The sequence below is a fragment of the Biomphalaria glabrata genome, chromosome 14 (assembly GCF_947242115.1).
Source record: "Biomphalaria glabrata chromosome 14, xgBioGlab47.1, whole genome shotgun sequence".
Classification (NCBI taxonomy): domain Eukaryota; kingdom Metazoa; phylum Mollusca; class Gastropoda; family Planorbidae; genus Biomphalaria; species Biomphalaria glabrata.
In genome coordinates, this window is record NC_074724.1 from 19,730,920 (window position 1) to 19,747,015 (window position 16,096).

The 16,096-nt window shown below is 34.5% G+C and overlaps 2 protein-coding genes across 2 annotated transcripts in view; one reads left to right on the forward strand and one right to left on the reverse strand.

Moving 5' to 3' along the window:
• LOC129922977 (uncharacterized) overlaps positions 1–12,139 on the forward strand; it is a 161,172-nt gene extending 149,033 nt beyond the window's left edge. Inside the window, exons 2-3 of the transcript XR_008774910.1 lie at positions 10,253–10,369; positions 11,485–12,139. The gene's annotated coding sequence lies outside the window, so the exon portion shown is untranslated. The remainder of the gene's footprint in view (positions 1–10,252; positions 10,370–11,484) is intronic.
• Positions 12,140–12,149: 10 nt separating this feature from the next.
• Positions 12,150–14,657, reverse strand: LOC106072363 (uncharacterized). The gene is made up of 2 exons (XM_056011431.1): positions 14,331–14,657; positions 12,150–13,868 (listed from the first exon to the last, which is right to left on the reverse strand). The coding sequence occupies exons 1-2, from the start codon at positions 14,493–14,495 to the stop codon at positions 13,239–13,241; spliced, it is 795 nt and encodes a 264-aa protein (XP_055867406.1). The 5' UTR covers positions 14,496–14,657; the 3' UTR covers positions 12,150–13,238.
• Between the last annotated feature and the right edge of the window lie 1,439 nt (positions 14,658–16,096).

A 16,096-nucleotide genomic window follows, 5' to 3' on the forward strand; every position in this document is an offset into this window, starting at 1 on the left:
ATTTATAATATATTTGGATGGAGAGATAAATGGATGGGTGGGTGGATAGATTGATTGATAATATATTTGGATGGAGAGATGGATGGATGGATATATTGATTGATAATATCTTTGGATGGAAAGATGGATGGGTAGATAAATTGATTAATAATATATTTGGATGGAGAGATAAATGGATGGATGGGTGGATAGATTGATTGATAATATATTTGGATGGAGAGATGGATGGGAGGATGGGTGGATAGACTGATTGTAAATATATTTGGATGGAGAGATGGATGAGTGGATAGATTGATTAATAATATATTTGGATGGAGAGATAAATAGGTGGATAGGTGGATAGATTGATTGATAATATATTTGGATGGAGAGATGGATGGTTGGATGGGTAGATAGATTGATTGATAATATTTTTGGATGGAGAGGTGGATGGGTGGATAGATTGATTGATATTATATTTGGATGGAGAGATGGATGGTGGATGGGTGGAAAGATTGATTAATAATATATTTGGATGGAGAGATGAATGGGTGGATAGATTGATTGATAATATATTTGGATGAAGAGATGGATGGGTGGATAGATTGATTGATAACATATTTGGATGGAAAAATGGATGGGTGGATAGATTGATTGATAATATATTTGGATAGAGAGATGGATGGGTGGATAGATTGATTGATAATATATTTGGATGGAGAGATGGATGGATGGATGGATTGATTGATTGATAATATATTTGGATGGAGAGATGGATGGGTGGGTAGGTGGATAGATTGATTGATAATATATTTGAATGGAGAGATGGATTGAATGATGGGTGGATAGATTGATTGATAATATATTTGGATGGAGAGATGGATGGATGGGTGGGTGGATAGATTGATTGATAATATATTTGGATGGAGAGATGGATGGATGGATTGGTGTATAGATTGATTTATAATATATTTGGTTGGAGAGATGGATGGGTGGAAGGAATGATTTATAATATATTTGGATGGAGAGATAAATGGATGGGTGGGTGGATAGATTGATTGATAATATATTTGGATGGAGAGATGGATGGTTGGATGGGTGGATAGATTGATTGATAATATATTTGGATGGAAAGATGGATGGGTAGATAGATTGATTAATAATATATTTGGATGGAGAGATAAATGGATGGATGGGTGGATAGATTGATTGATAATATATTTGGATGGAGAGATGGATGGGAGGATGGGTGGATAGATTGATTGTAAATATATTTGGATGAAGAGATGGATGAGTGGATAGATTGATTGATAATATATTTGGATGGAGAGATGGATGAATGGATAGATTGATTGATAATATATTTGGATGGAGAGATGGATGGGTGGATAGAATGATTGATAATATATTTAGATGGATGGGTGGATAGATTGGTTGATAATATATTTGGATGGAGAGATGGATGGGAGGATGGGTGGATAGATTGATTGATAATATATTTGGATGGAGAGATGGATGGGTGGATAGATTGATTCATAATATATTTGGATGGACAAATGGATGGGTGGATAGATTGATTGATAATATATTTGGTCGGAGAGATGGATCAGTGGATATATTGATAATATATTTGGATGGAGAGATGGATGGATGGATATATTGATTGATAATATCTTTGGATGGAGAGGTGGATGGGTGGATAGATTGATTGATATTATATTTGGATGGAGAGATGGATGGTGGATGGGTGGATATTATCAATCAATATATCCATCCATCCATCTCTCCATCCAAATATATTATCAATCAATCTATCCACCTATCCACCTATTTATTTCTCTATCCAAATATATTATCAATCAATCTATCCACCCATCCATCTCTCTATCAAAATATATTACCAATTAATCTATCCACCCATCTACCCATCCATCTCGCCATCCAAATATATTATCAATCAATCCATCCACCCATCCATCCATTCATCTCTCCATCCAAATATTATATTAATCAATCTATCCACCCATCCATCTCTCCATCCAAATATATTATCAATATATCCACCCATCCATCTCTCCGACCAAATATATTATCAATCAATCTATCCACCCATCCATTTGTCCATCCAAATATATTATGAATCAATCTATCCACCCATCCATCTCTCCATCCAAATATATTATCAATCAATCTATCCACCCATCCTCCCATCCATCTCTCCATCCAAATATATTATCAATCAATCTATCCACCCATCCATCTCTCCATCCTAATATTCTATCTTACAATCTATCCACCCATCCACCTATCCACCCATCCATCTCTCGATCCAAATATATTATCAATCAATATGACCACCCACCCATCTCTCCATCCAAATATATTATCAATCAATCTATCCACCCATCCATCACTCCATCCAAATATATTATCAATCAATCAATCCATCCATCCATCTCTCCATCCAAATATATTATCAATCAATCTATCCATCCATCCATTTCTCCATCCAAATATATTATCAATCAATCAATCCATCCATCCATCCATCTCTCTATCCAAATATATTATCATTTAACCTATCCACACATCCATCTCTCCATCCAAATATATTATCAAACTATCCATCCATCCATCCATCTCTCCATCCAAGTATATTATCAATCAATTTATCCACCCATCCATCCATCCATTTCTCCATCCAAATATATTATCAATCAATCCATCCACCCATCCATTTCTCAATCCAAATATATTTTCAATCAATCTATCTTTCTACCCATCCATCTCTCCATCCTAATATATTATCAATCAATCTATCCACCTATCCATCCATCCATACCGGCACCTTTTTTTTGTTTACAAAAAAGCACTGCTTAAATATATATAATAATAATAATAATTTTATTTATAAAGCGCTGTTAACAAACAAAATGTAGGCTTAAGGCGCTGTAATAACATTACAAACACAGACAACACAGTTGAAATAGAAACTAATCTAAACAAGTTTTAAACAGATAGGTCTTAATGTTCTTCTTAAAAGTGGTGTAGCATGTTGTCTGTCTGAGATCCATGGGGTGTGAGTTCCAAACCTTTGGTTCGTGCACTGAAAAAGCCCACAGACCGTAGCTTTTGAGGGAGAAACGTGGCACCACTAAAAGCGTTGAGTCCATTGAGCGCAGGGCTCTCTGGGGGACATATGGAGTAATCATTTCTCTAAGGTACAAGGGCATCTCATTGTTATATATACACTGATGACAAAGTATGGCCACCTTGTAATCGATTCTCGCTTTCACGCGAAGCCCATGAAGCGTGCGCAAGAGTGTAGTAGCAGAATCTCGTCTTGTTTTTCTAAGGTCTTTTCGTCCGGTGTTGTTCTGAATATATATATTCATATTCTCATGATGCAATGTCAAGAGAATGTAGTAAGGTTGTAAGATAAAATATAGTGCATCTTTTCTATCAAGGAGGATCTCATGTAATATGTATATAATTCTTCTCTTCCCTCAAGAGTTTGGACGAGTTTCGGATAGTCACCCCACGAAAAAACAAGAGGGGGGGAGAACAAGTGGGTATTCACTCGTCGATACGGATGGCTGCGCGCTGGGCTGTCAAACCCTGTCCGCTCCCATCCCCCCTTCGTCCTGCGGGAGGTTTGGACTAGGAAGTAAACTATGGTCAACTCTTAAGGAACATCCGAAACATGTAAAAAAAATTACAAGCAAACATTTTACAAACACTAAATAGCAGCGCCGTTGTGGGGCCCAATGCAAAACAGATTTTGCGGGGACAAGTTTGGGTAAGGAAGTGGACAGTAAGTGAAATTTAAGAGTTTGTATTAGAAAATAAATTCGTCTATGCATTTTATTCATTCTTTACTACGTACAGAATTACTTTACGAGCCTTGGGTGTAGAAAGTCATACAGTAAATCATAATAATTCTGTTTCCTACATATATCACGCTCAATAGCATGAATTACCAAATGTTTCAATTTATCTATGAGAATTATTGACCTCAAGAAATTCTTCATTAGTTTGAGGCGCGAGAAGCTTCTTTCACCAGATTACACAATTACGACTTATGCATAATGCTGTTTTTATTTATCGCGCGTTGGATTGGTGTTTTTCCATATTGAGTGACACCCCAAAATGACAACTTTTGTCTATATATTTCCATATATTTTATGGACTTTTTCGTATATTTTGCAATTTTGGGAGATTTCCAGGAGCTCCTGGTAAATCGACAGGAGGGTCCGGGAAATCTGTTTTAAGTTATAAAATGGTTTAATTTAATAATGTATACACATTGAATTAGCGCGGGCCCTATGAAAGTGCGGGGCCTACTGCGGTCGCATATGTTGCAATGACCTAAGGCCGGCCCTGCAAAATAGCGGCGTGTTCTACGCCGCCGGTCGACTAGTAATACTATGCATCTCCTATTAATATTGTAAAATATATTGATAAAAAGAATACAACCATCTCATTAGTTTGCTGATGTTTCAAGTTTTATATACAAAGGAAATTGGATGGACATTTTTAAAAGCACAAGTAATCATTCTGTTTCAATGTTCATTGCTAAAACTCACATTCATTTTGTCCTTATTCCACGATCTCTAGATAGCAAATTGTTTGATCATTTTTGTCTTTATAATTTATTTCTGTTAAATATTGGATTCCTGGAAGGATGTAGAAATATCATTGTCAGAATGTAGTTACTATACCTCTGACAGAATGTAGTTAGGTGGGGCTAGTTGTCACAATTTTCAAATTTAAATTTTGATGTTTTAAACATACTTAGAATTCATTGATTTTCACCAAACTAAGCATGTTGTAACTTAAAGATTCAGACGACTGCTAGAGCAAATAAAATTAACTTTATCTCTTTATTTATCAGAATTATACAACAGAAACGTGGTTGGGTTAATAATAATAATAATAATAATAATAATAATCTTTATTGTCCGTATGGAAATTTGTCTTACAATTTGTGCATTACACCAAACAAAAAACATTATAACTATAAGAAACCAAAGTGTACATTCACGACTCACTCATAATTTACATGTGACAAAGTTTATACCAGATTCCTCTTATTTAATGATTTGATTGCCAGGGGAACAAAAGAGTGTTTGTGTCTGTTTGTCTTTGCTATCGGTGTCTTGTATCTCTTTTGTGATGGTAAAATCACAAAATCCTGACACAAAGGGTGATTCTTTATTTCGAGGATCTTGTTAGCTTTTTTAGAGATGTTTGTCTCAAACAACTGCCCAAATGGGGTTTCTTTTTTGCCAATGATTTGATCAGCAGCATTTAGGATTCGCTAACATTAAACGAGGACAGTTTTCTTAGTAATCGTAATCTTTGCTGCCCTTTTTTTGCTGATATAATCAGTATTTGCAGTAAAATTTAGTTTATTGTCTAGGATAGAACCAAGGTATTTAAAGGTTTGCACAATTTCAATAGTCTCTCCAGCTACAGAAACAATATCATTTTCCTTCTTTTCCCTACGAAAATCGATTATCATTTCTTTGTTGTTTTTTTTTACATTTAATAATAAAAAAATTATCATTACAGTATTTTTCAATGTGTTCTATTTCTTTGAAATACTCATTTACGTCTGAGCTCTCTGAAAGCAGGGCAAGAAGAGCCGCATCATCAGCGAATTTTGTGAAGGAGCAAAAAGGATTATCGGATTGAAAATCATTGGTGTACAAAATGAACCACAAAGGCGATGTCACAGCACCCTGGGGCGCCCCTATGTTAACTATGCGTTCATTTAATATAACATTGTTTACCCTAACCCTCTGAATCTCTGGGTCAAAAATTCATTAGCCCATAGTATTATATATGGACTAATCTTCAACGCTTTCATCTTTTCAATGAGTAAATGAAGTTGTATAGTGTTAAAAGCTGATGAGAAATCAAGAAAGAACAATCTTACATAAGTGTTCGGTAAGTCCAGATGTTTGTAGACACAATTTAAAATATTCAGGATGGCATCGTTTACGCCTTTACCCTTTTGGTAAGCAAATTGTAAAGGGTCTAACTTATTACAAAGATCATTCAGAAGAAACGTTTCAACCAATTTTTCTAAACATTTAGACACAATGGAAGTAAGTGAAACAGGTCTATAGTCATTCATTTCCTTTGGTATGGAAACCTTTGGCACAGGTACAATTATAGATGACTTCCACACAGGTGGTATCTCATGGTTTAGTAATGAAGTAGAAAAAATATCTTGGAAAGGTTCAGCTAGTTGTTCAGCACATTCTTTTAAGATTCGCCCTTTTATTCCATCAGGCCCACCAGCCTTTTGAAAATGTTACAAACTTGCTCTTTAGTAATCGCTAATTTTAAACAGTTGTTAACATTGACATCTTCAAGGGCTTTGAGTCTTAGATAATTAAAATCTTTTGTGTCGAAGCGACAATAGAAATCATTTAACTCGTTGGCTAATGTTTTTTCGTCTCTTGTAGCAAGATTACTTTTACTTTTGACTTGTCCTCCTGCCTGTCTCATGTCACTTGTCTTAATCGAGTCTTCCAGCGTGGTGCGGTAGTTTCTCCTCCTTTCCTCAAGAACGACGTTGAGATTTCGTTGAGCTATTTTCCTTGTCTGTCCATCGCCACTCATTTATGCTCTTTTCTTTTTGATTATTTCCCGTTTTATTTTTGCAGTGACCCATGGTTTATTGTTGCGTTATATATTGATGCTTTTAGTACTGACACACATGTTTTCACAGAATTTGATGTAATTTGTCACTGCGTCGACCCATTCTTTCAGATTTGAAGTGGTCTCTTTAAACAAATTCCAGTCAGTGCAGTCTAGACATCCCTGTAGTTTGATAATATTATCTTGAGTCCATTCTTGTACGTTTTTTTGAATGATTTTTCCTTCTTTAAGTTTCGTGCGGTAAGTAGGCAGCAGTTGTATTGTTTTGTGGTCCGATGATCCTAGTGGTGGCTTTTCACGAGATGTGAATGTTCCTTTAATGTTACAGTAACATAAGTCCAGAGTTCTGTTCTCTCTTGTCGGACATGAGATGTGTTCAAGCTTCAAGGTGCATTTATTAAAATCACCCAGTATAACTACTGGTGCGTCCGGTGACCATGTCTGAAACTCATGCACTACGTCAGCGATGATTGCAGCTGCAACTTCCGCCTTGGCTGTAGGCGGAACATAAACCAGGACTATGTAAATAACACCAAAGTCTCGTGGCAAATAAAAAGGTCTCAATGAGAGCGCCTGTAGTTCTAGATCCGGACAGCACATTCTCTTTTTAACCGTGTAGTTGGTACAGTATTTGAGGTTGATGTACACACACAGCCCCCCGCCTTTCTTATTCTTAGACTCAGCCGTTCTGTCAGATCTCACACAAGAGAAACCATCAATAGCAATCAGGTTGTCGTTGTCATCCTCCTCTAACCATGTCTCAGTAAAAGCCAATAGACAACTTTCCCTAAAAACGTGGTCGTAGCGTACATTGTTGTTTATGTTTTATGCGAAAGCAAAGAATCGGACGGAAATAAAAAGTTAGTTATATATGTCTACCTTGATCAAGACAGTCTCGTTATTATCATTATTAAATAGTAACGTCTACAGTAATTTATTATTAATCTGTGACTACAGAACACTGACAGAATGTATTCACAATACCTCTGATAGATTGTAGTCACAATACCACTGGCAGAATGTAGTCACTATACCACTGGCAGAATGTAGCCACTATACCACTGGCAGAATGTAGTCACTATACTGTATACCACTGGCAGAATGTAGTCACTATACCACTGGCAGAATGTAGTAAATATACCACTGACAGAATGTAGTTACTATACCACTGGCAGAATGTAGTCACTATACCACTGGCAGAATGTAGTCACTATACTGTATACCACTGGCAGAATGTAGTCACAATACCACTGGCAGAATGTAGTAACTATACCACTGGCAGAATGTAGTCACTATACCACTGGCAGAATGTAGTCACTATACCACTGGCAGAATGTAGTCACTGTACCACTGGCAGAATGTAGTCACAATACCACTGGCAGAATGTAGTAACTATACCACTGGCAGAATGTAGTCACTGTACCACTGGCAGAATGTAGTCACTATACCACTGGCAGAATGTAGTCACTATACTGTATACCACTGGCAGAATGTAGTCACAATACCACTGGCAGAATGTAGTCACTATACCACTGGCAGAATGTAGCTTCTAACTGCCTCGACGTTGCCTTAAAGTTCCAGGACCATTGTCAGTGGTCTATGTTGCCAGGATTTCTCTCCGAGTCTTTCAGTTCTCCTATACGACGTGCACATGTCCAGGGAGGAGTGGCGCCCCAGTCAATATCTACAGTACTTGCTGGGGGGAACATAGTCACTCAGGCGCGTGTGATACTGAGGATGGTCTCAATTTCTGTGGCTTTGGATATGTTGCTTAAAGATTGTGTTAAGGTGGGCTTTTTCTGGTCTTGTGTTAAGGTAGGCTTTTTCTGGTCTTGATAATATGTTATCTGATCCCCTCTACTCCCAACAGACAAAACAAAGCCGTGTGTTGTCATCGACTATAAATAATTGTGCGAAATTTCAACTTGATCCAAAAATGGGAGGAAAAACGTCATAAAACGTAATAAGGGGAATGAATCCATGTATAAATTTAGTAGCATTTATTTCCCTTATTTCAATAGTGAACAAAATAAGAAATTATCAATAATTTATTTAATTTGTATTTATTGATTCATGTTTTGTCAGTTACTAGGAATAATCGTGCAAACTTTCAACAAGTAGGTATCAATACTTTCAGAAAGAACATCAGAATTAAATTCTATCAAAGACAAGGTGAAAGTGAATGTGAAATTAAGTGCGAACCTGGCCTATCTGATGTCTTATAATGAATATCTAATTGATCTAATTGTTTTGTAAAGGGTCAATCTCTTATTCCAATCCTCAAAAAAAAAAAAAAAAAAAAATCCGTAGTGGAATAGTACTGCAGTTCACACGATAATATGAAAAACCAGTTAGTAATTGTTGTTTTAAATAATGTCCAACTTATATGCATAATAAATAGATTTTTTCTCTTTAAAAAAAGAAAACATTATTTTTGGGTTAATGTAGTTATTAGTAGGACAGAACTTACATAACGTAGCAATACAAATGTAAAAAAGATTTTTAACAAAAAGTCTAAAACCTTTTGCATAAATGTGTTAAAAATATGGTAAATTGTCATTTCCCCTACTAAAGAGCCTCCCGTGTTTGTTACTATTAATATTCAATAGTTGTAAAATGGTGTATATTTGTGAAAAAAAACTGCTTGCATTAGTGATTTAAAAAATTAGATTTTTCTCTTTTAGAAAAGAAAAAAGTTGCTGTTGCATCAGAATTTTGAATGGATTAAAATATTATGATGTCGGACTTTCGCTATCTTTTCTAGTTTAGGAGATATAAACGGGATGGACGGACGGACAGATGGAAAGAATTTCACACAAAACTAATAGCGTCTTTTCCCCTTTCGGGGGCCGCAAAAAAACTAGAGGTCATGCCTTTTGTTGGTGTCAGTCATGGTTGGGCCATGAAAAGAATTATATATATAGAAGATACTTTTAAAAGCATAGCTAATCTTAGGGAGATAACTCCACATTTACAGCCATACTGTCAGAATAATTTCCCTTGTAATATCAAACAAAATTAATTACCAACATTTGATTAAATATTTGGTCAATTTTTTTATTGATTCATATGTTGTCTTAGTTGTTTCAACTTGATCCGATCATGGAAAGTTGTAGAGATAAGGTGTTCAAAATGTGTATCAGACAGAGCGAGTGGACAAGAGTTTGTATTAATAACTTTGTTTCTAGTATTCAATAAGCCTGACAGTTATTTTCTTGTTTTCTTTTCTTTCTGCTTTTGTTGGATGTTGGTGCTAATTGATGCCCGACCATCTGGCTTTAATAGAGGGCTTAAAATTCCTGCTGGTAAAGTTACTTATGCACCAATATTTTACATGGTGACCTTTAAAGGTTATGACCAAAATTTGTTTAGATTTGTTAACATCAGATGTTTTAAAGGACAGGAAGAGGTCTGGAAAAAAAGCTTTCTATCTTTCACGTGTTCTTATTGATTATAACGCTAGCTGTTATTGGTTCTTTTTGCTTTAATTCATAGACGGCTTAGGGAGGGGGGTCTTTACCTTGAAGATGACCACAAAAGTTTTTTTTGTATATTTATGTCTAACTGAGATGATTATATTGCGCTGTTCTCTCTCCCACAGTGTGTGGTTTTGAACTCATCCTTGGAGCCGTGATTGACCATTGATTAGTTTGAGATTTGAACCTACGTATTTGGAGATACCAGGCCGTGTGGCCGGAGCTGAGTGTGCGTGCTTGAGGTGTGTTCATTTATACAATAAATAATGCATTAACTTATTATCAGGTGATTAGTACATATTTTAAATATTAAGCATTTGTATTTAGTATCAAATATTGTTATTGTTCAAGGATCGTAGACCTCTTATTTACAGTTCGGTTATTACGCAACATGTTTTGCTGTTGTTCTTTAATTAATACATATCATCCCCTATCTAGGCCAGTAAAACCCACTTTGACAAGTTTATTTTTAAACTATGAATTGATATGCAATAATGTAGTACATTATTATTTTGTTGCAAGTACAATGTATACGGTTTAAATATAATGTTCAACTATTTATTAATATTTCAAAGATCAGTTTATTTTAAACAATCCTAATTGAAAACATTTCTTGCTTAGTAAAGAGTGACATGTTGAATGTAATTTATGAATAAAATCTTTCACTTTGTACCACAATATTCGTGTACAGTGTCTTTTTATACAACTTCTGTAACTATTTACATATGCAATATATTTAAAAGCCATACAACAAATGGATTATTCTTATCAATTTAATATCTTTAATATTAAATGACACTTTGTATACAATTTCCAAACAACCAAACATGTAGAGTATCCAGTATTCACATTGTGTTCTCTTGTTATCATTGTGGCCTGAGGAAAACAACAACAATTCATTATCGATGGTTATTGATGAAAGTCTGTGGCGACTTCAGATCATCGTTAATGAGGCATGTCTTAATAATAAGATTGCACCAGTTATCAAAATACTTTTTGAAGTTTCACTTAATTAAAGATGAGTACCAAGTGACTGGAACTGTCACTCCCCTATTTAAAAATGGAGATAGCATTCAATAAACGTTAATATCATAGCTGGTAAAAATATTAAAATACGTTGGCCTTAGTGGACTCATTTCTTGATAGTGAAAGACAAAAAAACAGCAATAATAAATAGCTCCAAAGTTTAAAGCTATAATAGTATATAGATACATATTTGGATTTTCTCTTGTTAACATGTACAAACGGTATGTAGTAGTGTATATTACTTTTCTATTTAAATACACTATTAAATATTCTGTGACTATACTACAGGATATTAAGAAGGTATATGTGTTTCCTTTTTTTATTTCCTCAGGAGATGACCCAAAATGATGCCTCTCCAGGAATCTAACAAATACATTATAAAAGCTAGTGACAATCCACAAATGTATTTTCAATGGCTTGAATGTTACAAGCTATGTCAAGAAAGCAAATTATTTATGATGTAAAAAGAAAAAAAAAGTAAAATTCCCCTTTCAGACCTTGCGATCAATTGGGCAGAAGATGTAAAGGTTAGAGAGGCCAGCACAATGACCAACTTCCTTTGTTTTTCCCCGACTAATGTCAGGTATCCATTAGAGCTGGGTGGACTCAATCACATCCTAAAGATTCCAGTCTTTACCAGGATTTGAACCAAGGACCCCTGATTAAAAAGCCAAGCGCTTTGTCACTCAGCTACTGCACCTCCCATTTGTGATGCAAAGAACAAAAATTATTGAAGATATTTTGTGTGTGTCTTAGAAAATAATTGCCTATTCTTCATTATGGGAGAACACTTCAATAAAAAGACTAAAGCATTTTATGAACAGTTGATAGTGTTAATTAATGCTTACAAAAGGCGTGGAAGTAGAAATCATTGTGTAATATTAAAAAAAGAAGTTATCTAGTGATTTAAGGTCTTTCTGTGTAGTAAATATACTGCACTCTTATCATTTCTTCTAGTATATTATGTCATTTATTGAATGATATTAAAGAGCTTCCAAATAAATATGTCTTAATATGATTCTTTTCTTTTTATTTCATAATAGTAATAGTAATAATAATCTTAATTGTCATGGAGGAAATGCATTTTTACATTTACTAGGCTAGAAAAAAATTTTATATGAAGGTCCCATAAAGAAGAGCTGTTACATTATATTCTAAAAAATGCATGACATTTGCTTATGCCTCTAAATATATTTCAAAATTGTTTTGCACTAAACAATTGTTAAGATAAAACTTGAAATTCTGCAAATCACTAAAATGCCAAATAATAAACAATATTGTGAGAGACATACTGCAATGTAGACCTATATTCTTAGATAGGAAGGGTTCAATGCACAATGTCCCTGCTGCTAATGGTGTCTGGACAGAGGATGTGAAGGATTTTACAAGGTAAAAAAATTGTGCTTTTGTGATGACAGTATGAATTGTTTTCAGCTATATGTTATAAACATAAAGGTAAGAGAGTCGAAAACCATGTCTGTATAGTATGGCTTTAATACACTGAATGACTACACAACACACATTTCGTGAACACATTCTTACGGACTAGTTACAAGCACATGTAAACATAAGAACGATAACCGATACAGAATATAATTTTCATAACATTCACCCCCGGTTCAAATTATGCTAACTAGTATTATAAACAATGAAAGAATTAAATAAGTGTAGAATAATAATAGAGATTCAAGTAAACAAACAATGTAGAATAGCATGACATTATGTAACATGTTGATATCATATGGTAAATCAAATAGCTTATTAAAATATATCATGATAGATCAAATATCACATTAAAGTCAAGTCAACAAAACCAAATGAAAATAAAGAAAATAATAGTTCCAGTAAGCTGATGAGCTTTTACACTTTGTAGTTGGGCCTAGTTCTCCTTACTCTAAGATTGTATGTGTAGTTTCATCTGCTTGAGTTTCGGACGGTCTGGCTATGTCTTCGGTGGTGCTGGTGGTTTCTTCAGGCATGATAGAATCAGTCGGTTGATTCCTGGGAGGTGAGCTTTGAACGGGGCAGCCAATATCAAGCTCTGTTCTACTCTGATTCTCATTTTCTATAACTTTTTGTTCCTCCCTAGGGGCTAACATTCGTAATGAGACAGTTTCCTCTCGGCCGTTTGGTGTACTGAGGGTTGCATGTTACCAAATCAACTTCCTCTGTTATGGGATCATATTTAGATGATCTAACGTTCTTCTTCAGCAGGACAGGACCAGGACTGGTCAACCATGTTGGCAAGGATGTCCCGCAACCACTTCTTTGGTTGAACCCAAGAAGTCGTTCATGTGGTGTCCTGTTAATTGCAGTGCATAGTAATGACAGTATGGATTGATAAGCATCATTTAGTACTAGTTCCGATTTAGCTATGTCCAATTCCTTAGAACGTTGAGCCAAGGTGATGGCTTTCCATAAAGTCCCGTTAAGTTTATCTATTTGTCCGTGACCTCTCAGGCTGTAAGGTGTAGTTCTACTGGTTGCAATTCCTCTCTCGTGGAGGAAATACTGCACCTCTGTAGACATAAACGAAGTTCCCCTGTCAATGTGGACGTACGCTGGTAATCCAAATAGGGCGAATAGTTCATTGAGACATTTAACGACCGTAGAGGAAGTCATATCGGGACATGCAAATGCAAATGGAAATCTAGAGCATTCCTTTATAATGGTAAGTAGTTCTGGAGAGCTCTCTTCACTTCCTTGTTGCTTGATCTTAAACAGAATAGTTATTGTGTTGAAATTAATATAAAAATATTCATGTGCACTTACAAATTAAAATTATTTTAAAAAATTTTTGGGAATTCATGGGGCTAATTAGAAGGTATGGTGGCTAAGCAGTTAAACACCCGGCTTCTGAACTATAGGTCCAAAGTTTGAATCCTTGTGAAATGAGGAATTTTAAATTTTGGGATCTTTTATTGCTTCTAAGTCCACCCAGCTCTTATAGTTACTTAACATAAGAAGGAGAAAAATAAAGGTGATTGGTCGTTGTGCTGGTCACATGACACCCTCATTAACTGTGGGCCACAGAATGAGATGACTTGAACATTATCTTCCCTATTGGTTGCAAGGTGTGAAGGAAAATTTTACTTTGGGACTAACTAGTATCTACAAATATTTAAATTTATTATTTCTTAAATGTAAAAAAAAGGGGAAATAACCAAAAGATCTCACCTTTTTCACTTCCAAATAAGACTGTCTTTGACTGGAAACCTCTGAAAATAATACTTTAAAACTAAAAGAATTAGACTTTTTCACCAAAAGATTTAAACAAAAACTATATACTGAAAGAATGAAAGTAAACTTTAAGAAAACAATTTTTAAAAATATAAAAAGCATGCACTAAATGGACAATAAAAGACAATATAAAAACATTTGTTGACGGCCGCCATGACAACACAATTCACAAACAAAACAAGATATTATATGAAAAAAGAATAATGTTTAAATAACTTCACCTTAATGGTAATGTCACAATGACATGTACAGTTCAGGAGAGCTCTCTTCACTTCCTTGTTTCTTGATCTTAAACAGAATAGTTATTGTGTTGAAATTAATATAAAAATATTCATGTGCACTTACAGAATAAAATTATTAAAAAAATTTTTTGTGAATTCATGGGGCTAATTAGAAGGTATGGTGGTTGAGAAGTTAAACACCCGGCTTCTGAACTATAGGTCCAAAGTTTGAATCCTTGTGAAATGAGGGATTTTAAATTTTGGGATCTTTTATTGCTTCTAAGTCCACCCAGCTCTTATAGTTACTTAACATAAGAAGGAGAAAAATAAAGGTGATTGGTCGTTGTGCTGGTCACATGACACCCTCATTAACTGTGGGCCATAGAAACAGATGACTTGAACATTATCTTCCCTATTGGTTGCAAGGTGTGAAGGAAAATTTTACTTTGGGACTAACTAGTATCTACAAATATTTAAATTTATTATTTCTTAAATAAAAAAAAAAAAAGGGGAAATAACCAAAAGATCTCACCTTTTTCACTTCCAAATAAGACTGTCTATGATTAGAAATCTCTGAAAATAATACTTTCAAACTAAAAGAATTAGACTTTTTCTCCAAAAAATGTTAACAATAACTATATACTAAAAGAATGAAAGTAAACTTTAAGAAAACAATTTTTAAAAATATAAAAAGCATGCACTAAATAAACACTAAAAGACAATATAATAACATTTGTTGACGGCCGCCATGACAACACAATTCACAAACAAAACAAGATATTATATGAAAAAAGAATAATGTTTAAATAACTTCACCTTAATGGTAATGTCACAATGACATGTACAGTTCTGGAGAGCTCTCTTCACTTCCTTGTTTCTTGATCTTAAACAGAATAGTTATTGTGTTGAAATTTATATAAAAATATTCATGTGCACCTACAGAATAAAATTATTTTAAAAATTTTTTTGTGAATTCATGGGGCTAATTAGAAGGTTTGGTGGCTGAGCAGTTAAACAACCGGCTTCTGAACAATAGGTCCAAAGTTTGAATCCTTGTGAAATGAGGGATTTTAAATTTTGGGATCTTTTATTGCTTCTATGTCCACCCAGCTCTTATAGTAACTTAACATAAGAAGAAGAAAAATAAAGGTGGTCGGTCATTGTGCTGGCCACATGACACCCTCATTAACTGTGGGCCACAGAAACAGATGACTTGAACATTATCTTCCCTATTGGTTGCAAGGTGTGAAGGAAAATTTTACTTTGGGACTAACTAGTATCTACAAATATTTAAATTTATTATTTCTTATATAAAAAAAAGGGGAAATAACCAAAAGATCTCACCTTTTTCACTTCCAAATAAGACTGTCTTAAACTGGAAACCTCTGAAAATAATACTTTAAAACTAAAAGAATTAGACTTTTTCACCAAAAGATTTAAACAAAAACTATATACTAAAAGAATGAAAGTAAACTTTAAGAA

Coding starts and splice junctions, on each gene's coding strand:
- LOC106072363 (XM_056011431.1), bottom strand. CDS start 14,495: ATGCTTTTTATATTTTTAAAAATTGTTTTCTTAAAGTTTACTTTCATT. Junction 13,869..14,330: donor CTTATTTGGAAGTGAAAAAG/GTGAGATCTTTT, acceptor ATTCTGTTTAAG/ATCAAGCAACAAGGAAGTGA.